The 26291-nt window shown below is 43.4% G+C and overlaps 1 protein-coding gene across 7 annotated transcripts in view; it reads right to left on the reverse strand.

Moving 5' to 3' along the window:
• The window catches only part of PTPN4 (protein tyrosine phosphatase non-receptor type 4), a 272694-nt gene that overhangs the window by 35697 nt on the left and 210706 nt on the right, over positions 1-26291 (reverse strand). For all 7 annotated transcript variants that reach the window (XM_033945428.1, XM_033945424.1, XM_033945426.1 and 4 more), the window contains 5 exons: positions 24088-24244; positions 21561-21727; positions 6372-6462; positions 4208-4269; positions 2201-2347 (listed from right to left, as the gene is read on the reverse strand). In XM_033945428.1, the coding sequence (XP_033801319.1) occupies positions 2201-2347; positions 4208-4269; positions 6372-6462; positions 21561-21727; positions 24088-24244 (624 nt within the window). The remainder of the gene's footprint in view (positions 1-2200; positions 2348-4207; positions 4270-6371; positions 6463-21560; positions 21728-24087; positions 24245-26291) is intronic.

The raw sequence follows: 26291 nt of genomic DNA on the forward strand, positions 1-26291 counted from the left end.
CGCGGGAGCGGACTGTTGGGCATGATGGACCTATGGTCTGACTCGGCAGAGGCAATGCTTATGGGCTTATAGGTGACCAGTGTTGAATCAGGTGACTGCACCAGATGTGGTGTACTTAAATTTCATCCAAGTCTTTGCCATGGTTTTTCATAGGTGACATAAATAAATTGAGCACTCTTGGTATGGGTCTTAGAGTGACTAACTGGAAGAATAACTTGAGGTGTATGGGCAGAATCATTATCAAAGTGAAAATAATTATTAAAGTATATACTTCTCTACATTTGGAATGAAGAAAGTACTTTAGTGAGCCTCAGCAATACATTTCAGAGACTGAAATCATACTCCATATACCATGGCTAAGAAGTGAGGTTTATTACTGTCAATGGTATGCACAAAACTAACTCATTTGGAGACACCACTACCTTCAAAAGGAACACATGGAAAGACCTGAAAGTAATATGCAACCTAGAGAAAATTATTACAAAATACTATGGCATACAATCATAAATATTAGTAATACATTTTAAATGTTTCAGCTATATAGACTGACTACAAATTAGAGAGATAAATTTCTTAGTAATCTGTGACACTAATTGCTATATATTCTTGTAATCACAGCTATAGTCCAATTAGAAATTTTTATTTTTCTTTTATAATTAAACAAAATATATTTTTATAAATTATTTGTGAAGTGCTCAGACCAAGAAACCCATATAATAGTGATGTCACTACAATGAGGTTTTCGAGGGGACCATCATCGCCTTCACAAGTCCCCAGCCCTCCCTATATCTTAAGGCCTGTGTAAAGCCTATCTGGTGAGTGCATCCAACTTATGGTGCTGATCTATTTTGGGGAGCAATTAACGATGTTGCCTCTCATTGGTGACTTATTGAAATAACAGTGAAAAATGAAAATAAATATAAAGTGCTTAAATAAAATACTAATCGTTTTTTCTTATCTGATTAAATTCCCGTTCCTCCGACCCGGATTTCGTCTCTTCGTCAGGGAGGGACACTAAGAAAAAATCAAACAAACAGTGTATGTCAACTCAACTTAACATATTGAATAATAATGACTTTACAATCTAAATCTAGATCTAAACACTATTAAAGCATTATTAAAAACATAAAGAACCCTTTATTCAAGTTCTTATAAACTTTTTAAGTTCAAATATTACCTAGTGGAGGCTCGCTTATTGCAGGAACAGTCAAAGTGGACGGGCCGTCTGAACCTATCTGCTACAGAACCGCCATTTATATTGATTGGCCGGAAATGGTAATGAACCCGACAACCGGAAGCAGACACAACATCTGATGGTTTCTTTCTAAAAAAGTTAAATTGCTAGCCATTCAATGTCTAATTTTAGACATGTCTAATTTTAGACATTGAATGGCTAGCAATTTAACTTTTTTAGAAAGAAACCATCAGATGTTGTGTCTGCTTCCGGTTGTCGGGTTCATTACCATTTCCGGCCAATCAATATAAATGGCGGTTCTGTAGCAGATAGGTTCAGACGGCCCGTCCACTTTGACTGTTCCTGCAATAAGCGAGCCTCCACTAGGTAATATTTGAACTTAAAAAGTTTATAAGAACTTGAATAAAGGGTTCTTTATGTTTTTAATAATGCTTTAATAGTGTTTAGATCTAGATTTAGATTGTAAAGTCATTATTATTCAATATGTTAAGTTGAGTTGACATACACTGTTTGTTTGATTTTTTCTTAGTGTCCCTCCCTGACAAAGAGACGAAATCCGGGTCGGAGGGACGGGAATTTAATCAGATAAGAAAAAACGATTAGTATTTTATTTAAGCACTTTATATTTATTTTCATTTTTCACTGTTATTTCAATAAGTCACCAATGAGAGGCAACATCGTTAATTGCTCCCCAAAATAGATCAGCACCATAAGTTGGATGCACTCACCAGATAGGCTTTATACAGGCCTTAAGATATAGGGAGGGCTGGGGACTTGTGAAGGCGATGATGGTCCCCTCGAAAACCTCATTGTAGTGACATCACTATTATATGGGTTTCTTGGTCTGAGCACTTCACAAATAATTTATAAAAATATATTTTGTTTAATTATAAAAGAAAAAGAAAAATTTCTAATTGGACTATAGCTGTGATTACAAGAATATATCAGCTATATAGACAAAATCTTTATACAAGTGACTGCATTCTAAATTAAGCTTCAACTTACTCTGCCCCTTTCCACTTGAGTAGTCAACATTACAACCATAGAGGAGCCTTGTTCCCATGTCATCTGCCAAAAATCTGGACAAGTGTTAGGTAAAGGGCCCTGGCAAGCAATGTAACGGTTTATTATGCTGGAAGAGGGGATCTCCATCTGAAAAGAAAAAAAACCCCACACAATTATTTGCATCATTTTATCATTTCACTATTCTTTTATGATAAAAAATGTGATTGACTAATCTCAAGATAGCTTATTCTACATACTATGTTTGCTGCAAATAGGGGCTTATTTATTAAGTCATGTTAGCTGGGAAGTCAGCACACATTAAGAGTTAATGCAGTACCTTAGCAGTTAGGAAGTTAATGCAGAAATTAGCATGTACTAATATGGAAGGAGACAGGAAATGTGGAGATAGTTAACCTGCGTATGTATTCATGTAGTGTCACTTGCATCTTGTTATCTGCCATTCAATTAACATATCTGCAAATCATTCAATTATCAAACTACAAAAATCTGGAATTCACTTCCTGAAGAAATTCATATTACTCCTATGCATGTTCTCTTCCACAAAACTCTGAAAACAGTGCTTTTTCAAAAGTTTTTGTTTAGAGGTTTAGTTCAACTTTGACTCTGCACTGTATGTTTACTTCTGGGTAACAAAAATGCTGTTTGTAACCCTTTATTTTAGAAGTCTATATTAAGAAATTAGACTGTTTTTGATTTTGCACTGGGGGTTCCTTTTACGAAGGTGCGCTAAGCGTTTTAGCGCACGCACCGAATTAGTGCGTGTTAGCCGAAAATCTACCACCTGCTCAAAAGGAGGCGGTAGCGGCTAGCGTGCGTGGCAATTTAGCGCACGCTATTCCGCGCGTTAAGGCCCTAACGCGCTTCCGTAAAAGGAGCCCTGTATGTTTACTTGTGGGTAGTGATAATGCTAATTGTAACTCGCCTCGAAATCAACTTGGCGAGTATAAGATTACATATAACATATGATAAAGAACTTCCAACAGTTAACAGAGGTTCTGCGGTTACCATGTGTTAAATCTGGCCATTAACATAGTTAGTTAACTGGCTCTGAAGTTAATCAGCTGTTAATCTGTCCTATGTTAGTGAAAAATAAGAACAAGATACTCAGCAGAAAATACTAAAGCATCTGAGCTAATGCTCTTGACTATCTCAGAAGCTAGCTCCCCTTTAATAAAAGAAAACTTCTGATTGAGAGCCAGGACCATCACAGGAAAATTGGGAGTGGGGGGGTGGATTCCTCTAAAGATGCAAGTGCCCTCAAGAGTGATATGTGCAACTAAATGTCTGCTCCACTAGACTCTCTTCTTCATCAACATACTATTTCTACCTAGCTTCCTTCTTCTACATTCTTCCCCAGTCCCATCCCAACAAGTCTTAACTCTCACATACCTTGCCCACTAGTCAGCCTCTAGCTTCCTATCTCCACTCTCAGCCATCCCAGGATGGCTTTCTAATCGGTCTGTTAATGCCCCTCATCTTTCAGAGACACATACTACCGGCACAACTGTTCAATTTTCTTCAGACATTAAGCAGTTTTTGATGAGTTTGAGTTATGTAATGCCTAAATTACTCCACTATTTGTATAGTGAGATAATATCAGAATAGTCATTTGGGCAATGCATGGCTCCAATTCACCAAGAATTGAACAGTGCTGGAGGAAAACAGAATAACTTCTCCAGAGGCAGTGCCAGCAGCAACCCTTTAGATACGGTGGGTAGAAGAGCATGTACAGGGGAAGAGAGTTGAACTTAAGGTTGATGGGAATAGTCATTGGTTCTCGGGCTTTATAATGATTTATGGGGGTGAAGTGGGAGTATGCCACAGTTTTGATGATCCAGATCTGATGCAATCACAGAAATGATTTTCAGTTGTGCTAAGAACAAAAACAGGATATATCAGCAGACTACAATATATTAATATTCTCAAAAGGAGAAAGAATAATGAGTTATACATTACAATAATACTTTGTAACTAAACACAACTTACATTTAGATAATTTGCATTGATGTAATCATCGCTACTCTTCAAAATGACCCGTGTAGCATCATCTGAAAAATAACAAATAAAATTATTGGGCAATCTTTACCACCTGACTTCTCTTCTCATTTCTCCAAGGTGCATGCAGGCAAAAGAATGTACTGACAACCTCTCAGCATGCACTTTTCCCCAGAATAAGCACCAATGCTCCCAGAGCTGAGTTAAGAATTACATGTATATGTGCTGTAATAAGTGTAGATGTATGAAAAATTTGCTGGGGGCCTTTATGGGTGTTTCAGTTCAGATTTAACTGTCTGGATGCATTCATTTGAGATGGAGGGAAGTGAATTATTCTATAACTGCAGACGGCCTTGAGCATGTGCAGATGCTCAAAGCCCAGCCCAAGCAAGAGGAAGGATCTTCGGGCACCGCCATGTCCTGTGCTTTGGTGCTGGTGCCAGATCGGGGTAAGGGATTGTGTTTGGGTGGGTGGGGAATGCCGGATCGTGAAGGGGAGGGGGGCGCGTGCGCGACGCAAGCGGGGAGCAATGCCAGTTCTCGGGGGGGGGGGGGTGTTCGCTTGCTGGGGGGGGGGCAATGCCGGTTCTCAGGGGGTGGGAGGTAAGGTGGAGTAGCAATTTGGTTTACGAGCATGCTTCTGGAACAAATTATGCTCCTAAACCAAGGTTCCACTGTACATTATATCAACTGGCTTAAGTTTATCCATATAATTGTTTACATTAAAAAAAAAAAAAAAAATCTATTAGATTGGGTAAGGAAAGACTTCTCGTTGCTAAATTCATGCTGACTCATCCTTTTTCTATTTTATTTATTTTTAGAATAGTTTCTACCTTTTCACATAAAACTGACAATAGGGACACTGGTTTTTAGTTTCCTAGATACTAGCCATTGAAAATTATAGGTTACAGATTGCTAGTAACAGATTACCAATTTCATAATTGAGCTCTTTCAGAATTTTGGATGAATATCACCCAGTCCTGATGGTTTGTTATTCTCTCATTTGTCAATCTGGATTTCATCTACATGGAATCTTATAGCTTAGACACATGCAAAACACCAACAAAAAATCAAAACAAACACAGTCTGTCAAAAAAGGGAAAGTTTTTAAGCAGGAAATAGAAAGTCACTACACCTACTCACTGAAACTTTACTCAGCTACAGTCAGTGGTAAGCTCCAAGCTACCACTGCCCTCTTTTTTTTGGCCCAAAATCTTGACTCTGGGACAGAAGACAGTATAAATATAGAGGGTGGGGGGTCCAACAGATTTAGTTAAACAGGAGGAACAGGAGCATAAACAAAGCTATTGTAACACAAAGAAGAGCATGAAAGATTAAGTAAAAACTAGAGAACTGTGAAACTGGTCACAAATAGGACTTCATTTAGAGATTTTCTCCATAGGTGGTAGTTATCTGATCATCAGATCAGGGAAAAAAGAGAAAGGCAAAATCTCCAAGCATATTTAGGATTGTCACCAATTTCAAGATTTCCCAGTTTTTTTGTGCCTATTTTAATTTAACACATTTCTACCTACAGAATAAGTCCTTGAATATAAAAATGGGGTTCATCATCACTGTTTCAGCTCATTTTTAGTAGAAACATTAAAGCAGAGGGGACATGATCAAAACATTCAAAGATAATGAAGGGAATAGACTTAGTAGATAGAGACAGGTTATTCACCCTCTCCAAGGTAGAGAGAACGAGAGGGCACTCCAAAGTTAAAAGGGGATAGATTCCGTAAAAACGTAAGGAAGTTCTTCTTCACCCAAGGAGTGGTGGAAACCTGGAACGCTCTTCCGGAGGCTGTTATAGGGGAAAACACCCTCCAGGGATTCAAGACAAAGTTAGACAAGTTCCTGCTGGACCAGAACATATGCAGGTAAGGCTAGTCTCAGTTAGGGCACTGGTCTTTGACCTAAGGGCCACCACGGGAGCTGACTGCTGGGCACGATGGACCACTGGTCTGACCCAACAGCGGCAATACAGCAGTACTGTGTTCTAACTCTTTGGGTCTGGTAGATCCTGCTATAATACTGTCTGATCATGAAACAAGTCTGAAACTGGTTTGAGCATTCCTTTTCTTTCTTTTTTTCAAACACACAAACTCTTAAGATACAGTGAAACACATTCTCTTTTACAATACTGTATACTTACAAGGCGAAATGTCTCTGTATCTATTTTTGGAAATGTTTTGAGGTAATTTGGCACAAGACATTGTCATTCCAGGCTTTTTTCTGTAGAGTTGCTACAAACAGAACAAATATGGTCAGACAGTACAATCAGAACAGCAGATAACAGAAGAACACAGGCCCATACACACACAAAATCACTTTCTAGAAAATGAACAGTCTCCCTTCCAGGATCAACCTAGACCTTTGCAACAGGTTGCTTGTTCTTTTCATCTATATCAAACTTTAAAAAAAATATATTGTTCTGCTTCATTTAGGGGCCCATTAACTAAAGCATAACGCATGCTAAAGTTATAAAATGGGACTCTTAGAATTTAGCGTGCATTAGTAAAAGGACCCCTTAATTTTCAAAGCAAAATACTACCTATACAATAATTGTTAATGGCATTTATAAAACAAGTTTCCTTTAACTAACTCTCAAAGTGCTTTTATCATCACAGGGCATGAGCTACTAAAGTTTTTCCCTCCAGAATATATATATTCAATAGAATGTATATACTCAATAGAACCCCATCCCACATAATGGATGTCACATTACCTCCCACTGAAAATGAATCATCGGTTGCAGACAGAACTTGGTCCCAATTCCCCAAGATACACTGGGCCGAATTCAACAAACTCTACAATAAGTACAGCCACGCATCCTGCGAACTCAACCACTGCCCACCATATTTCCTAACATCCTCGAGCATAAAGTTCCGTACACTACTATTACAATGGATACAAACCATGCTCATGGACGGTGTTTTTTCCAGCTGACCTCAGCGAAATCATCATCACCCCAATCCAAAAAGACCCTAAAGGACCAACAGACCAACCATCTAACTACAGACCCATTGCCTCAATACCTCTATATATCAAACTAACAGAAGGACTAGTAGCCAAACTCCTCACCAACTATCTTGAAGACCATAACATACTCCACCCCATGCAATCTGGCTTCAGAACTAACTTCAGCACAGAGACTCTATTAGGCTCTCTTATCGACACAGCAAGACAACACCTCAGCACTGGAAAAAAAATGCTGCTCATACACCTGGACCTGACGGCTGCCTTTGACTTGGTAGACCATGGCATCCTTCTGCAAATCTTGGACACAATAGGCATCTCAGATAAAGTATACTCATGGTTTGAAGGTTTCTTAAAATCCAGAACATACAAAGTAAAATCGGACAAAGAAAAATCCGAACCTTGGTCCAACCCTTGCGGCGTACCACAAGGATCACTTTCTTCAACCTATATACTGCTTCTCTCGGTGTTTATCTGGACAAACAAGGCCTAACCTCCTATAGCTATGCAGATGACATCACCATTCTCATACCTTTCTACCAACCAAGGCTCTCAATGACAGACACACTACATGGAACACTAGGTACTTTAACGTCTTAGATGGAAAACTACAAACTGAAATTTAACCCAGACAAAACTAAATTCATCTTCCTCGAAAATAACAAAGTTCCAACCACAACCAATTTAGAAATCAATTCAATCAATTACCCTATTCAAACCACCCTAAAATTACTAGGCATGACAACTGACAGATGCTGCACCATGCAACCACAAATAAACAAAACCATACAGAAATCATTCGCAGTCATGAGAAACCTTAGACAAGTCCGAAAATTCTTCGAAAGAACACAATTCTAACTCATAGTACAATCCCTAATTCTAAGTCTACTGGACTACTGCAATAGCCTATATCTCCCCTGCCCTGCAATAATGATTAAACAATTATAAACAGTCCAAAATACAGCTCTGAGAATAATCTACTCATTAAAAAAACATGACCACATTACAGAGGCATACATTAACTCACACTGGCTTCCAATCCAGGAAAGAATACAATTTAAATTCTACTGTATACTATTTAAAACTGTTAACGGAGACAGTCCAACCTACCTGAACAATCGCCTCATCCGAACTACATCAACCAGGCATAGAAAAACACCCCCCCATTCACCCCCCCCCTAATCAAAGAAGTAAAACGGAAAAAACTATACGATGGTCTACTAGCCACTGAAGCAGCAAAACTAGATAATCAAATCTCCAACCTATTGATAACAACCCCAGACTATAAGATGTTCAGAAAGGAAATAAAAACTATTCTCTTCAAGAAATCCTTGAAAACGGCTTAATACCACAAATACCTTCCTTCTTACAAACTTATTCCGAACCCACTGATACTACCTGACCCTCCCTTGGAAATGATCTATGATCTAACTTTGTAACCATCCATCTATAACTCTTTTGTAATCCGCCTTAAACCGCAAGGTAATGGTGGAATAGAAATATGTAATGTAATATTTAAACTATGAGGAAAAAGGTTTAACAAGCCATGCTCAAAATCATTCACAAAATACATATAGTCTTCTCTTATGTTGATGGTCTTGGTTGGTTCCACTGTCTAATCTATAAAACTACTTCCAAAGATCAACATTACAGTAAAGCATAATGAAGAAAAAAAGGATCTGCACAAAGAATGTGGCAGACCAGGGATTTGAACACTTCATGCTAGAAGCCCTATGAGTTACAGTTTGGTGTTTTAATGACTGGGTTCCATTTCTAGCGTATTGTATGCGCTTTTATGAAATAAAGAAACATTAAGTATACAATATCAATGATAGCTATCAACGCAGATAGCAGATCCGAAAATTTATTTATAAGGCTGCTTCAGTCCTGTTTTACCCTGATAATAAAGCAGAAGGAGAAATTAGGTTCTTACCTGCTAATTTACTTTCTTTTAGCTTCTCCAGACCAGTAGAGGTTAATCTTTACAAATGGGTATATATCCAATCATGACCAGCAGGTGGAGACTGAAAACAAAACTGTGGGACAGTATATACTATACTCCCTTCTCTATTTCCCTCAGTCTGCCGAATAGCCAAGCAGAACCAAGAACTGGAAAACAGAAAGAAAACAATACTCCGAACAGGAGTAACAATTAACATACCCAAGTGCTGTTGGAAAATGCAGAGGAGAAATACCCGAAGGAAAATGTCCCCACAGCTCGCCAGCTAAGCCAGCCAAGCCACAGCCGCTGTTCTTCAATTCTCCCCGGCCCTAGAAAAATACTAGAACCCGCAGCAAAAAACAAAAACTGCCCGCGAAACAGCCCCAACAACAACAACAACAACAGACAGACAGGGTGGGGACCTCTACTGGTCTGGAGAAGCTAAAAGAAAGTAAATTAGCAGGTAAGAACCTAATTTCTCCTTCTTTAGCACTCTCCAGACCAGTAGAGGTTAATCTTTACAAATGGGACGTACCAAAGCAGTCCCTCTCACGGGCGGGACTCCCGAAGGGCCGATACCAGAACACGCTCACCGAACACCGCGTCCCGACGCGCCTGCACATCAACCCGATAATGTCTAACAAAGGAATGCAAGGAAGATCAAACTGCAGCCTTACAAATATCCACTGGAGGCACGAGCGACGACTCAGCCCAAGAAGCCGCCTGACCCCGAGTGGAATGAGCCTAGAGAAACTCCGGAACAGGATTCTGACTCAGAAGATAAGCGGAAGCAATCGTCTCCTTGATCCAGCGCGCAATAGTAGCCTTAGAAGCGCCAGCCCCCCGACGAGGACCCGCCAGAAGGACAAAGAGATGATCGGATGTCCAGGACTCCTGGGTCCGCTGCACATAAGAGCGGAGGACCCGACCGACATCCAACTTGCGCAGATGCCGTTGCTCAGAAGAGCCCTCCCGACCACCCAAGACTGGGAGGACCACCGATTGATTGACATGAAAAGGAGAAACTACTTTCGGCAGAAAGGAAGGAACAGGCCGCAAGACAACCCGCTCCCTAGAAAACTCCAAGAAGGGAGCCTTACAAGAGAAAGCCTGTAGCTCAGAAACACGCCTAGCGGAAGTAATGGCCACCAAAAAGACCTCCTTCAGAGTAAGGTCCTTCAAAGAACAGCCATCGAAAGGCGGGCGCACCAAAACAGAGAGAACCAGATTGAGATCCCAAGAGGGAACCGAGGGCCGTAGGGGAGGCCTGAGCAACTTGGCCGCCCGCAAAAAGCGAATCACATCAGGAATGGCCGACAAACGCTGACCTGTCACCAACCCTCGAAAAGCCGACAGGGCCGCAAGTTGAACCCGGAGAGAAGACCAAGCCAGGCCTCTATCCAGGCCATCCTGCAAGAACTCTAGAATGTTAGGCAGGGAAGCGCGAAAAGAGACCACTCCCCGCGCCCGGCACCACCCCTCAAAGAGACGCCAAACCCGCACATAAGCCCGAGAGGTAGAAAGCCTCCGGGACCCCAAGAGTGTAGAGATCACCTTATCTGAATATCCCTTCTTACTAAGGTGACCCCTTTCAAGAGCCAAGCCGTAAGACAGAAGGGAGACGGGTCGAACATGGGAATGGGACCCTGCGTCAGAAGATCGTCCAAGAGAGGCAGAGGAAGAGGATCCGCCACCAGATGCCTCACCAGATCCGCATACCACGGACGTCGAGGCCAATCCGGAGCCACCAGAACCACCAGACCCGGATGGTGAACAATGCGAAGAAGTACTCTGCCCACTAATGGCCAAGGAGGGAACACATACAACAGCCCCTCCGTTGGCCACGGTTGGACCAGAGCATCCAGACCCTCGGCCAGACCGTCCCTGCGACGACTGAAGAAGCGGGGCACTTTGGCGTTGCCACTCGTGGCCATCAGGTCCATCAGGGGTTGCCCCCAAGCCTGCACTATCAACTGAAACGCCATGGCGCCGAGACACCTCTCTCCTGGATCCAGGAAGTGATGACTGAGGAAGTTCGCCTGAACATTTTCTACCCCGGCTATGTGAGAGGCCAAGAGGTCCAAAAGATGGGACTCCGCCCAAACCATGAGCCGAGCCGCCTCCTGCGCCACCTGAGTGCTCTTGGTGCCCCCCTGACGATTGACATAAGCCACCACCGTGGCATTGTCCGACAGGACTCTGACCGACTTGCCCAACAAAAGGGAGTGGAAAGCTAACAGCGCCAGACGGACCGCTCTGGTCTCCAACACGTTGATCGACCAGGAGGCCTCCTCCATGGACCAGGTGCCCTGAGCTGAGTGACCCAAACACTGAGCCCCCCAACCGAGGAGACTCGCATCCGTAAGGAGCACCGTCCACTGCGGGAGATCCAGATCCACCCCCTGAACCAGGTGAGAGGTCCGGAGCCACCAGCGCAGACTGCAGCGCCATGCCTCGCAGGGGAACAGGAACATCCAAACCGTGCCTCTGGGGAGACCACCTCCGGAGCAGAGCATACTGAAGAGGACGCATGTGGGCCCGCGCCCACCTCACCACGTCCAGGGACGCCACCATCGACCCCAAGACTTGGAGGAAATCTCGCACTCGAGGACACCGGGACGCCAAAAGCAGGCGAATCTGAGATTGCAATTTGCTCACCCGGACCTCTGGAAGGAAGACCTTCCCCAAGGAGGTGTCGAACAGAACCCCAAGGTACTCCAGACGCTGAGCCGGGACCAACCGACTCTTGGAAAGGTTGACCACCCAGCCCAGTGACCAGAGAAACTCCACCACCCGAGCTCTCCTGCAACGACTTTGCCCGAATCAACCAGTCGTCCAGGTAGGGGTGTACCAGGATGCCCTCCGACCGCAAGGCTGCCGCGACGACCACCATCACCTTGGTGAACGTCCGGGGAGCCGTGGCCAGACCAAAGGGAAGCGCACAGAACTGATAGTGCCGACCCAAGATCGCAAAGCGAAGGAAGCGCTGATGAGAGGCCCGAATGGGAACATGCAAGTAGGCCTCCGTCAGATCGAGAGAAGTGAGAAACTCCCCCGGCTGAACCGCCAGAATGACCGACTGCAGAGTTTCCATGCGGAAAGAGGGAATCTTGAGAGCCCTGTTGACCCCTTTCAAATCCAGGATGGGCCGAAAGATCCCCTCCTTCTTGGGCACCACAAAATAAATGGAGTACTTGCCGGTGCCCCACTCCGGAGGGGGCACTGGAACAACTGCCTTGAGATCTAGCAAGCGCTGAAGGGTCTGGCGAAAAGCCTGCGTCTTCCAAGGAGTCTGACATGGAGAGGCGAGGAAAAGGTACGGCAGAGAGCGGGCGAACTCCAGGGCATAACCGTCCCGCACCACCTCCAGGACCAACTGATCGAGCGTGATCTCGGCCCATTTGGGGAAAAATTTGCACAGCCGGGCCCCCACCGGAACCAAAGGGGGCGCCGGCAAGGAGTCATTGTGTAGGACAGGAAGCGGGGGAACCGGCGGAGGGATTCCCTGCCTCCCGACGGGCCCCCCGAAAGGGCTGCATGCACTGGAAGAACCGACCCCGGGAAAACCCTGGAGCCGGGAAAGAAGCAGCCCCACGCCCAGGGCGATACTTGCGCAAACGCCCCCGGGCAGCGCCACCCCGAGACGCAGGGCGGGCACGGTCCTCAGGCAGACGGGGCACCTTTGAGTCCATCAGAGTCTGAATCAACTTATCCAATTCCTCCCCAAACAAAAAGGACCCCCGAAAGGGAAATTTAGTAAGCTTAGCTTTGGACGCAGCATCCGCCGCCCAAGCGCGCAGCCACAAAATACGCCACGCGGCCACGCCAAAGGCCATAGACTTAGCTGAGATCAGCACCAAGTCATAAAGAGCATCTGAGAGGAACGAGGCAGCCATCTCAATCTTCGCCACCTCCTGATCCACCAGAGACCAGTCATCAGACTCCCGATCCAGGACACACTCAGCCCACCGAAACACGGCGCGAGCAACCAGCCCCCCACAAATAGCCGCCTGGACCCCAAAAGCAGAGACCTGAAAATTTTGCTTAAGGATGTTCTCCAACTTGCGCTCCTCAGAATCCCGCAAGGCAGAACCGCCCTCAACAGGCACGGTATGCCGCTTAGAAATCGCAGAGACCACCGCGTCTACGACTGGCGATGCTAAAGTAGCCCGATCCCTCTCTGGGATGGGATACAAACGAGCCATGCTGCGCGCCAAACGAAATGGCGCCTCCGGCGTTTTCCACTGTTCCAGTATAATATCCCGAATATCCTGATGCATAGGAAAAGAGCGGGAAACGGAACGGATCCCCCGTAGCAGAGGGTCCCCCACACGCGGAGTCTCCGGCGGCGCATCCTCAAAACGCAACACCGAAGAAACCTGTTGAATCAGGTCCGGCAGCTCATCTCTCTGAAAAAGATGCACCACTGACGCCTCTTCGCCGGAGGACGGGAAACCCGACAACCCGCCGCCAGCAGCCGTCCCCTCGAGAGGGTCCTGGAAATCCTCAGAAAGGTCCAGGTCCTCATCCAGACCGACACGCTCCTCCGACCATAAATCCTCGTCCCACGACAACCGCGAACGCTTGGACAAGGGAGGAGGAGGAGGGGACGCCACAACAGACGAGAGAGGCAAAGCCGCAGGGAGCGCGGAGGAAACCCCACTCCCCCCTGAGCGCAACCGGGACCCCCAGCCGCCTGAAAATAGGCTCTGCACAAGGAAAAAAAGAAATCAGGAGAAAAACCCCCCCGAGGGTCCCAAGGGACTCCCTGCCACAGCAGGGGACCCAGCAGAAACCTGCCCCTGTTTTTCCAATACAGGGGGAAGGTCACCTGAGGTGGAAAACAAAATGGAGGGGCCAGACTGAGAAGATGGCGACTTTCCCGCCAAAAAAGCTCCCTCCATAGCCTGTAGCGGCTGAGAAACCTGAACAGTCCCAGCCGCTAAAACAGGCAAGCCGGCATCAGCTGTCAAAACATCAGCTGAGAGGGAATCCCCAACAACCCGACCGTCGGCGGCTCGGGGAATCCCTCCGTGGGCGGTTGGGGAAGACCGGGCTTCCCCACTGCTCCCAGCCGACTCGCGAGGCACCATCGGCGGGGAGCTCTGGGCGCCTGCGGCCGCTGCCAACAGAGCTCCTCCACCGCACCGGCCTGAACACCGCTTGCACAGGCCGGCCGCGAGTGCCTCGCACCTGGAGCACAATGAGCACTTTTTCCCTTTAGAAGTGCTCATTGCTCCATACGCGACCTAGCTATAAAAAAGTGCCGGTTAGATGAAAAAATACAGTAATTTACAGTTTTCTTAAAGGGAAACAACCCTCCAGACCAGCACTACCTCAGGATTTTTTTTTTTTTTTTTACAGGCTCTCGAAGCAATATGCCTTGCTTGATTTAGGGGGCAAGGCTTACTGCTGAGGCTCCTCTAAAAAAATGTGGGGAGGTGGAGGAAGTGGGGGGAGGGACCCCGCTCGAGACCCGATGGGTTTGACACCCCCGAGGTCGGACGAACCCCCAAACAGGGCCCGCCCAAGCTCCGTCCGGCCAAAAACAGGGACTATAAACCCCCTAAACAAATTCCAACAGCCCTACCAAGGGAGATGGGTACAGATCACATCAACACCTGCTGGAGATTGAAAGAAGACTGAGGGAAATAGAGAAGGGAGTATAGTATATACTGTCCCACAGTTTTGTTTTCAGTCTCCACCTGCTGGTCATGATTGGATATATACCCATTTGTAAAGATTAACCTCTACTGGTCTGGAGAGTGCTAAAGAATGACATTTTCATGCCTGCATGGGGCAAAACCAGGACAGAAATTGCTTCCCAGAGTGGGAAAGGTGGGGGGGGGGGGGGGGGGGGAGGAGAGGCAAAGCCACCTGATAACCTTAATTCCCCACTCAGAAATTTTAGGGCTTTGTGTAGTTAAAATATTTTACAAATTATCCTTAAGTACAACATACTAATGCTTACTTTTGTGAAAAATTGTTCTTACTAACTTAAAACAAATACACGAGACCTACTGTATATATTTGAATATAAACCGGGATTTCTGGACCAAAAAATTGGCCCAAAAATTGAGGTCCCAATTTATATTCGGGCCAGCGACCCCTCCAAGAATTATTGCAGGCCACTGCCAGGCTCTGCATCCTGTCCTCCTTCCCTGCCCTGTCCTCCTCTGTCGATATCTGATGGTCCAGAGCTGCAGCGGGCAGGAGCAAACTTTCTGCACTTCTGCCCTGCTGCTAACCCTGTCGATGGTGGCTGCTGCGAGATCCGGTTTCTTCTGCCGCTGAGCGGCAACAAGCAGGAGCGCACTTTGGTACCCTTGCTTGGCGCTGAGCAGCTTCTTGACTGGCTCTCGTGAATTCTTATGAATCACGAGAATTTTTGGGAGCCAGTCAAGAAGCCGCTCAGCGTCAAGTAGGAGAGCCAAAGCGTGCTCCTGCTCATTGCCGCTCAGTAGCAGAAGAAACCGGATCTCGTGGCAACCACCACCAACCGGGTTAACAGTAGGGCAGGTGTGCGGAAAGCTCGCTCCTGTCCGTTGCACCTCTGGACAACCAGGAATCGGCAAAGGAGGTAAGACGACAGGGCAGGGAGGGAGGGACAGGGCGCAGAACCTGGGAGGGAGAGGGGCTGGGTGCAGAGTCTGACAGGGGAGGGAGGGAGGAAGGGGGCTGGGTGAAGAGACTCACAGGGGTTGGGAGGGAAGGAGGCTGGGTACAAAACCTGACAGGGAGGGAGGTAAGAGGGCTGGGTGCAATGCCTGGCAGGGCAGGGCACTTGAATATTAAGCCATCCAACTTTTATTCGAGTCAACCATTTTTCCTCCTTTTTTGAGGGAAAATGGGGGTCTCGACTTATATTCAAGTATATACAGTATTTATCAAAAAGTGGTAAAAGCAGTTTAATTAAAAAAACCAAAAAAATAAAATATAATAATAATAATAACAGCTTATATACCGCAATACTGTGAAGTTCTATGCGGTTTACAGAAGATTAAGCAAAGGTAACAAATTGAATTGACTTTAAGAGGGGAGGAAGAAAGAGAATTAATAGGACAGGAAATTCATTGTTGAGGAGAGAGAGATCAAAAGGACAAGTTAATCGCTATAGAGGGGAGAGAGAAGAGAGGATCAGTTGTCTAGATGCTTTAGGAACAAGTGTGTTTTTAGACATTTCCTAAATTCCCCATAAGTAGTGGGCGAAAGCAATTGTTCTAGGTCTTTACCCCATGATGCTGCTTGGTGTGAGAGAAGGTGTTCATGGTGTTTTTTCAGTTTACAAACTCAAACTGGGGGAAAACGAAATTGGAATGTGAACTTCTCTTGTGTCTGTTGGCTGAGAAGAAGAAAAGGTCAGTTATGTATTTAGGGGCAAGTCCGTGTAGTGCTTTAAAGCAGAAGCAGGCAAATTTAAACTTTACGCGCGCCGCCATTGGCAACCAATGCAGCTGCCGGTAGTAGGATGTCACGTGGTCAAACTTCCTCAGCCCAAAGATCAGTCTGACTGCTGCATTTTGCATCAATTGTAAACGTTGCATATTCTTTTGGGAAATGCGTCCAAAGCTAAGCTTACTAAATAAGCGATGTTACAGTAGTCAAGTAGACTTAGTACGAGGGATTGGACTAGGGTTCTGAATGCTGATGTATCAAAATAAGCTTTAATGGATCTGAGTTTCCAGAGAGTAAAGAATCCCTTTCTGATTAAGGAGTCTACCTGGTCTTTCATGGTTAGGCATTTGGTCCAAAGTTACACCTAGTATCGTAATGGTGGGCTGGATAGGGTAACTAAGTTTATTGATACATAATGGTGATTTGGTGTCAAGCGGATGTGGTGAAGCAACGAAGAAAGTTGTTTTTTCTGAATTAAGTTTGAGCCTAAAGTTTGTCATCCAGTTCTCCATCACGTTTATGGCTTCCGAAGCTTTGGGAATAGGAATATGGAATGCTGCATAAGGATTTCAATCAGCATACTCTTATTATATTCTTCCCTCATTTATTAAAGTACCTGTAAACCGTGCTGAGCTCTATCTTTATGGAGAGGATGCGGTATATTAACTTAAAGTTTAGTTTAGGAAAGAAGTGTCTACATTCATGGTTCTAAGTAAATGTTCTGCCTTAAGATTACTTCCCTGAACCATTCAGTCTCTCCTGACACGGTTTCATCTTTTTTACCGACATGCTATGCCTGTAAGGCAACTTGATATTACTATGTATGATATGATTGTTTGTATTTTCTCAGTTTTAATGCCAAATTTTGCAATTCTCAGAAATGTGGAACACAAATCCAAATAAAAATGTCATTGTCTTTATCCCACTGTGATCACAATGAGAAATCAATATACATTTATTTTAAAAATTGTGTATTTAGAGGCACCAATTGTTCCGAGTTTATAGTTGTGTGCTGTGTTTTCCCTTTTTATATTGCAATACAGCACAAAAATACCTACCACTGAAAGATTAGGTTCCTACCTTTGCTAATCTTCTTTTTTGTAAATCCACACCTTATTCTAGGACAAGTGGGCTATTTCCCTCTACCCGCCAGGATTTTGTAGGAAGCCTCAGAATTTCAGAGACTTAAACCCCTCCCCCTCATACCATATCACTGTGCCAGTATCCCAGCTCCTCAGTCAGTATAAAAGCAGCCAGGAACATCTGCAGAAGACAACAAGAGAGAAGGGAATGGGGAGAACTCCCCAAGAAGTAAATCAATTCTGCTCATATCAAGAAATGCAAAACAGCAACAATGAAAAACAAGAGGACAGGTCATTTAAATAGTATAAACCCGAACGACAAAATAGTGCTATAGAGAGACACAGCATGCACTGTAAGGGGGAGCCTGAACCGGGGACCCACCCCCCAACTAAGAATAAAGGCTGGTCAGAAAACAGAAATCCAGCTTACCAGTACTTGTAAAGGTAGACAATCGATGAATCAGCAAAGAATGTGGCAGGTTCCCGGAATAAAGTATGGATTTACAAGAAAGAATATTAGCAAAGGTAAGAACCTAATCTTTCCTTTTAATACAATACCACTTTATTCCAAGACCAGTGGGATGTAACAGAGCAGTCCCGAAAATTCAGGGTGGGACTGATGAGCCCACTGTCAAAACAGAGGCATAAAAATCAGCATCCTGCTTGGCCGCCACATCAATCCTATAGAACTTTGTGAAAGTATGTAAGGAAGACCATGTAGCGGCCCTGCAAATCTCATTTAGAGAAACAGCCAACGACTCTACCCAAGAGGATGAAACACCTCTGGTTGAGTGAACCTGCACCGCAAGGGGGGCTTCTTTCCAGCTGCCACACAAACCACAGAAAAGGCCATGTGAATCCACCTGTAAAAGTTGCCTTAGAAGCCAGCCTACCTTTGCGGGCAAGACCCGCCAGAACAAACAGGTGATCAGAGAGGCGAAACTCGTTGATGACCTCCAGATACTGCAATAAAAGTCTACGCACTTCCAAAGACTGTAACACCCGGTCCTGCTCCTTCGACCCAGAGGAAGCAAAAGCAGGAAGCTGAACTTCCTGATTCACATTGAAAGCGAAAACCACTTTCGGGAGGAAAAAAAGAAGGGACAGTACGCAGCATCATAGTAGAATCCATAATATGCAGAAAGGAATCCCTGCATGAAAGGGCCTGGCATTCCGAGACACTGCGGGCTGAGGTAATACCACCAGGAAGACCGTCTTAATCCTGAGATTCATCAGATGCATCTGCTCCAGAGGCTCATATGGTGGACGAGCCAGAAAGCGAAGAACCAGATTAAGATTCCAGGTCAGACAGGTAAGGCGCAACGGAAGCCACAGGCAGGTAAGCCACAGAGTGCCCTGCAGAAAACAAGCTACATCCAGATGAGCTGCCAATGAGCACCTTAGAGAAGGAGGGCCCATAAACGACAGATCAGCAATCTGTACATGGAGTGAAGCTACCACTAGGCCCGTTTTCAAGCCATTCTGCAGTAACTCCAAGACCCGAGGAATCAAACGGAGAGACGGATCCACCTGTCGCAGGACACACCAAGCCTGGTAACACCTCCAAGCTTTGAATAAGCTAAGTCTATTATTTATTATATTTATATAAAATATTGAAATAAGTAAATAGTTGGGAAATAGTACTTGGAATCATGAAGAATCCTACCACCTGTATCTATCGATAAAGGTGGATATCTGAATTCCTAAGATGCACTGTTGTAAAGAAACTGGACTAAGAAAGAATTTATAAAACATTGATATATTATCTAGTGCTCATATACTATCTAAGTTGGAGTACATATCTGACAGCAAATGAGGCATGAATCCATGACATTCTGCCCTGGGAAGGTCATCTATGTGGTTTTCTTTCAAAAATGAAGTTGGCAAGTATAAAAAAAATAACTTTAAAATCAAATCTGGAAAAATCCAAAATGGCCACTAAGGGCCTGTTTTGATTAAAAATAGCCAGGGGAAACCACAGAGAACCCTCAAAAACAGAGATTTTAGGATTTGGGGGATAAGGAGGGGGGCATAAAGCATGAAGGGAAACCACCTAAAATCCCCCTTTTAAGAACCCCCCCCAAAATCTTTGATTCACGCTGTTAGCTTGTACTCACAGAAATATATGCTGATAGGGGTTCATAGACAAAACCGCCGAAGATAAAGGTGCGCGCCGACAACTGAGCGCAAGATGGAAGCGTGCGCCGAAGAAAAAGAGTGTTTTTAGGGGCTCCGACGGGGGGTTTTGTTGGGGAACCCCCCCACTTTACTTAATACAGATCGCGACGGCATTGTGGGGGGTTTGGGGGGTTGTAACCGCCCTCATTATACTGGAAACTTAACTGTTTCCCTGTTTTTTAGGGAAAAAGTGACGTTTTCAGTAAAATGTGGGGGGTTACAACCCCCCAAACCCCCCACAATGCAGTGCGATCTGTGTAAAGTAAAGTAAAGAGGGGGGTTCACCCCCCCACCCCCCGTCGGAGCCCTTTAAAACAGTCATTTACTTCGGCGCGCGCCTCCGCGTTGCGCTCAGTTGTCTGCGCACGCCTTTGTCCCGGCGCGCTTTTGACCAGACACCACTGACAGGGAAACACTGCAGCCTGTACTCACTGTGACATGTGCTGAATGAGAAAAACTACAGACAGCGCTGAAAGCAGCTCACATGATGATCCTTTGCCTCAGTGAACTGGAAATCTGAATTTCAAGTCTTCTGACTGCTCCACTGGCCTGACCACCCCAGCTAGAGACCTCTGCCACCCTCGGATATGCCGCACAGATGCCAAGCAAAGGAACGCAGTCTGGCTCTGATCCTAGTCACACCTCCATGGAACCGCTCACCCTGCACTCTACCCACTAGTGGATGAACCTGGGGTGAGCAAGCTCCCAAGGGAATGGTCCCTGAGTCCTGGTCTGATGTGCAGGCTGTCTAGGGGGCTTACTGAGAAGCAGGGAACCCCCCTAGAAGCAGACTTTTTCCAAAGATCTGTGGTCTTCCACAATCAAGGATGTCCCTGCAGGGAACCTCTACAGCATGAGGGCGAAAACTGGAAATGCAAAATACTGAAACTACGTGAAATAAAACACAAGTAGAAAAAAATAGATTCCTACAACCTGGCTTGTAGGAAGTAAGTCTGAGGAGCTAGGATACTGGCACGGTGATGAGGTATGATGGGGAGGAGTTTAAGTCTCTTAAATTCTGAGGCTTCCTACAAAGTCCTGGCAGGTAGAGGAAAATAGCCCACTAGTCCAGGAATTGGGACTGTACAAGAAATGGGATTGTACAAGAATATCTATTTATTTATTTCATTTTATATTCCGTCCTCCCCAGATAGCTCAGAACAGGTTACAATATAACATACATAATAATTAAACAAACAAAATACAGACAATTAGAGCTATACAGACAATTAATATATAATACGCAGTAATTAAACAAACATGATATAGACAATTTTTGTGATACAGAATATAATTAAGTTATGGATTTCATATACCGTCTTTCTGTGCTATAACCAAGGCAGTTTACATATATTATTGCAGGTATTTAGATTCTGAGTCCATGAGGGACAGAGAAAGTACCTGCTTACATTTATAAAATCATCCCTTTATGGACTTAGAGGCATCTCTTGATAAACAAGAGGTTAACATCAAAATATAAACAGTGCTCAAAACTGTTGTAACTTCACTGGAAATGTCCAGTTAGCTCTTTTGTAATCCGCCTTGAACTGCAAGGTATAGGCGGAATAGAAGTCCCTAATGTAATGTAATGTAATGTAATGTAATGCTCCTAACTACACTGTCTTTTTATACATGTATATTTGTCAAATTGTGTCCTAATATACAGAAATAGATAGCATGTAGATGCCATAGGAATTTCAACCCTCCAGAAGACCCTTAAAGACATACAGCTCTTGGTAAGGAGCAATATTTTGAAGCACTAGCTTACATCAAACTGAGCTAGAATAGTCCCGCTGTGCAATCCATCTGCCAGTTGAATCATGGATTCTCTCAGGGCGTTGTCATCCTGATGCACTCCATCCAAAGGCGTTTTTTCTGGGATGTACTGGAAATCAGGTTCATTCTCTAGTTTTTCTTCCACCACATCGTAAACAGCTGCAGTAGGCATGCATATAGATGTGTTATTAAAGCCATTGTTTACATAAATCCATACTTATTTGTGTATAAGCATATAGAACATGTGATGCTAAACATGTTTACTGAAGTGCAAAGAATATTGCATGTATTATACATGTATTTGAACAAAATGCACTATTTGTAGCCTTCAAAAAAAGACAAACTCAAAAAGGTGGCTTTCATCTCGTATTTCTTAGTTAAAATGCAGGTTGAAGATGTTCCCTCTTCGCAGGAAAATTATATTTACACACTTTTACTTGAATACATGGAAAAAAATTCAACCTGATTATATTTTCAAATCACCACATGTATTTCCCAGCATCTACTTTGTACCTGCCTCCATTTGAATACAAGAAAAGCAGCAGTGATGAGTACACTGCCTGAAGTTCCAAAGGTAAATTCTATAGTGAAATTTGTTCTTTACTGCTAATTTCCTTTCCTTGATTCCTGCTAGACCAGACCAATAGGTTATGTTGCCCTACCAGCAGACAGAGCCAGAGACCATGGCTTGTGCAGTAATATAAGGGATGGTGCAACTCTGGAATTTGACAGTATTCTATTGTCAAAGCTGTTGCAAGAAGATACAATCTCCAGGACAAAATATAACACACCAGCAAACAATTCCTAAATAAAATTAATTCTGTGCAAGGATAAGACAGAATCATGAATACAATAGTATACTACTGACCAGGAAGGAATGCCTATCAACCACCATCTTCCTAGGTGGGTCTAGATTGGTCTAGTAGAAAACAAGCACAGGAAATTAGCAGGTAAGAACAAATTTCATCTTCTCTGTCACCATGCTATTCCAGTTGACTGAAGGAATGTATCCAAGTTACAAGACCCTTGGGGTGGAAAAGACAAGTCTACCTCAGTGTTCTTGAATGCAAGCCACTTTCATATTATTACGGAAGGTAGAAATATCAAGTCAATAAACAAATTATTTTACTTATAAAAATGTAAAACCTTTAGAAACATACTTGCATACCGTAAAAAATGTATAAAAACTGGGCAAATATTAAAGTGTTTTTAGTGTCTCTCTCTATTTACATCTCTATGAAAAAGGTTGAGGAAAACTATACACATAACCTTTTCCCCCATATCTTGGGTTAAACCATTTTTAGAAATGACAAGAAAAAGAAAAAAAATGGTCTTAGAGATATTTGGAGCATTGAGATTAAGCATCAGATTAATGCATCTCAATGGCCACGACTTTGGTCTTGGAGGTTAAAATGCACATTGTCAGCTTCTATGAGACAAACTTGGTTTTTTATTTTACATAGAGCTTTATGGACCCCTACACGTTTACATAGAATAGATAGCTCTAAGTCTAATAGATGCTGGCATTGTCATCTTGAAGCAGGGACATTAGATCATCTTTTATTCTATTGTCCATTCATATTAATATTTTGGAAATCAATTTGGCCTCAAATTAATAGGATGTTAAAAAATCCGATAGCCTTGACATATGATACGATTTTGTTTGGTACTGCAATGAGAGCTCGAAGTCAAATTTCATCAAATAACAATAAACTTTTATTTATATTGACTGGAGTAGCAGTACAGCAAATTACACATAATTGGAAAAATTATGACACATTGAACTATAATTTTTGGTGGAACTCAGTTTGCCATATATATAAGATGGAGCGTACATTTGCAACACAAAAAGGATATATGGATAAGTTCAAGAAGATTTGGGGACCATTAACAGATTTTTGCAATGACTGATTTTAATTTTTTCCCATAATAAGATAATGGTTAAAGAAGGGAGGGAGGGAAGGGGTAAAGAATTTATTCTCTTTATTATACATAATAAAAAATATATCATAATGAATGAATGATAGTCCTATGAGAAATTAATGTGATAAAGGGAGGGAAAAGAGTTCATAATTAAATAATAATTGATAAAATCATTACAATATATATGTTATATAAATTCATAAGAAAAATAATATAAAATATGGTTTATATAAAATACATTATAGAGATATCAAGTGTATTGTTAAGATAAATGTATGGAAAATTTATAACACTTGTTGATATGTGAAAAAATCAATAAAAAACTTACACAGAAAAAAAAAGAAATGACAACTACAGTATCATATACTCCAATCTGATTAACCCAACCATTTTCTTTGCTGGAATTTGGGTAGAAGTAAATCTTAACTATGTAACAAGATGTAAAATGATCTGGCTTATTTGAATACATTTTTATCTGAATTAAAATCTATATAGAAATACTTTAACTGTACATCAAGTGTTTTTGTAAAATTAATTAGAAATCTGGACTCAGGGCAAGGGGCTAAGAATAGAGAAGCTACATACAAATCACTTACCATTAGGTCGCACTAGTAATAGAAGCTCCCCCGAGTGTCTCTCACAACTAGCTTTAATAAACATGACAACTTGATCATGTGTGTGTTCTGAAATATCTCTGCCATTGATCAGTACAACCTGATCCCCTTCATTCAACCGAGGGATGCAGAGGTCAGCCTGCAACGGGAGGAACAGGACACTTTTATTATCTGATATATTTTTATTAAAAACATTTATATCCTGCATATCACAAAAATCTATGCAGCCTGCAGTTCACACACAAATGCATTAATAAACAAACAACCTAACACATTGACACTCTCAACCCCCCAAAAAAAACAAACAAAAAACAACAACATTATAACAACCACCTGTGGGCATCTATCATGTTGTCAAGAGGTAACATGTATCTTACCATAAAAGATATGTTTTCATTTACTCTCAATGAAAAAAAAAAAAAAGGAAAATTGTTTAGATGTTATACAAGATATGCCTTCCTTGTATTTATTTTTAAGACCTCTGTTGAAATTATTATACTACAAGGTATGTCAAAAAGAAATATTAATGCCCTTTCAAATATGTTAAGTGTGCTAAGATTATAACTGCACATAATTTATTAAAATTTTATGTATCACATTTCATAAAACTACTAAGGGCTCCTTTTACAAAGGTACGCTAGCAGTTTAATGCGCGTAATAGCATGCGCTAAACCGCCGGACGCGCTAGCCGCTACCGCCTCCTCTTGAGCAGGCAGTAGTTTTTGGCCAGCATGTGGGATAGCGTGTGATGAAAAGTCGCGTGCGTTAACCTCGCTAGCGCGGCTTAGTAAAAGGAGCCCTAAGTGGTTAATGATAAATTTTCAATTTTATATCAGTTACTTAATCCCATGTACCCTCACAAGTTAAAGTAAAACCCATCGATCAATATTCTTAGGTCAACATATACAGTATCCCAGTCTCTAGCCAAGACTGAACCATGGCGTCTAGCCCTGCACTTCCATGTTTGTATCTTCGGCTGAATAACTGAATCACCTTTTTGTTCTTTGCAGTTGCAATGAGGTCGAACATTGGATGATCCCATCATCTCAGAATGGCCTGGAATGATATCAGAGACAACAACCACTCCTGGGTCTGTCTGCTGAGACCATCCACTTGAAAACTGTCCACACTAGTCACGTGTGTCGTAAAGATTGCCTGCAGGTGTGTTTCTGCCCAACAAAACAATGTTTTCGTCACCTGCCGGAGCGAAGCACTCTTGGTGCCTTCCTGCCTATTGACTGGTAAGCCTGACTTCAGTGCCAGGCAAAATGGTGGAAACAATTATAACAAATAAAATTGTAAAACACATAGACAAACATGATTTACTGATTCAGAGTCAGCATGGGTTCAGCCGAGGGAGATCTTGCCTCACCAAATTGCTTCACTTCTTTGAAGGCGTGAATAAACATGTGGATAAAAGTGGCTGGTTGACGTAGTGTATCTAGATTTTCGGAAAGTTTCTGACAAAGCTCCTGAAAGGCTCCTGAGAAAATTAAAGAGTCATAGGGGAATGGGCGACGAGATGGCAGATGAAGCAATGGTGAGAAATGTAAAGTATTACATGTGGGAAACAGAAACCCGAGGTACAACTATACGATGGGAGGGATGTAATTAAATGAGAGTACCCAAGAAAAGGACTTGGGGGTAATGGTGGACATGACAATGAAGCCGACGGCACAGTGCGCAGCGGCCGCTAAGAAGGCAAACAGAATGCTAGGCATAATCAAGAAGGGTATAACAACCAGAACGAAAGAAGTTATCCTGCCATTGTATCAGGCGATGGTGCGTCCGCATCTGGAGTACTGCGTCCAACATTGCTCGCCATACCTTAAGAAAGACATGGCGTTACTCGAGAGGGTTCAGAGGAGAGCAACGCGTCTGTTAAAGGGGATGGAAAACCTTTCATACGCTGAGAGATTGGAGAAACTGGGTCTCTTTTCCCTGGAGAAGAGGAGACTTAGAGGGGTTATGATAGAGACTTATAAGATCATGAAAGGCATAGAGAGAGTAGAGAGGGACAGATTCTTTAAACTTTCGAATAATAAAAGAACAAGAGGGCATTCAGAAAAGCTGAAAGGGGACAGATTCAAACGAATGCTAGGAAGTTCTTCTTTACCCAATGTGTGGTGGACACCTGGAATGCGCTTCCAGAGAGCGTAATAGGGAAGAGTACGGTACTGGGGTTC

This window comes from Geotrypetes seraphini, chromosome 5, assembly GCF_902459505.1.
Source record: "Geotrypetes seraphini chromosome 5, aGeoSer1.1, whole genome shotgun sequence".
Taxonomy (NCBI): domain Eukaryota; kingdom Metazoa; phylum Chordata; class Amphibia; order Gymnophiona; family Dermophiidae; genus Geotrypetes; species Geotrypetes seraphini.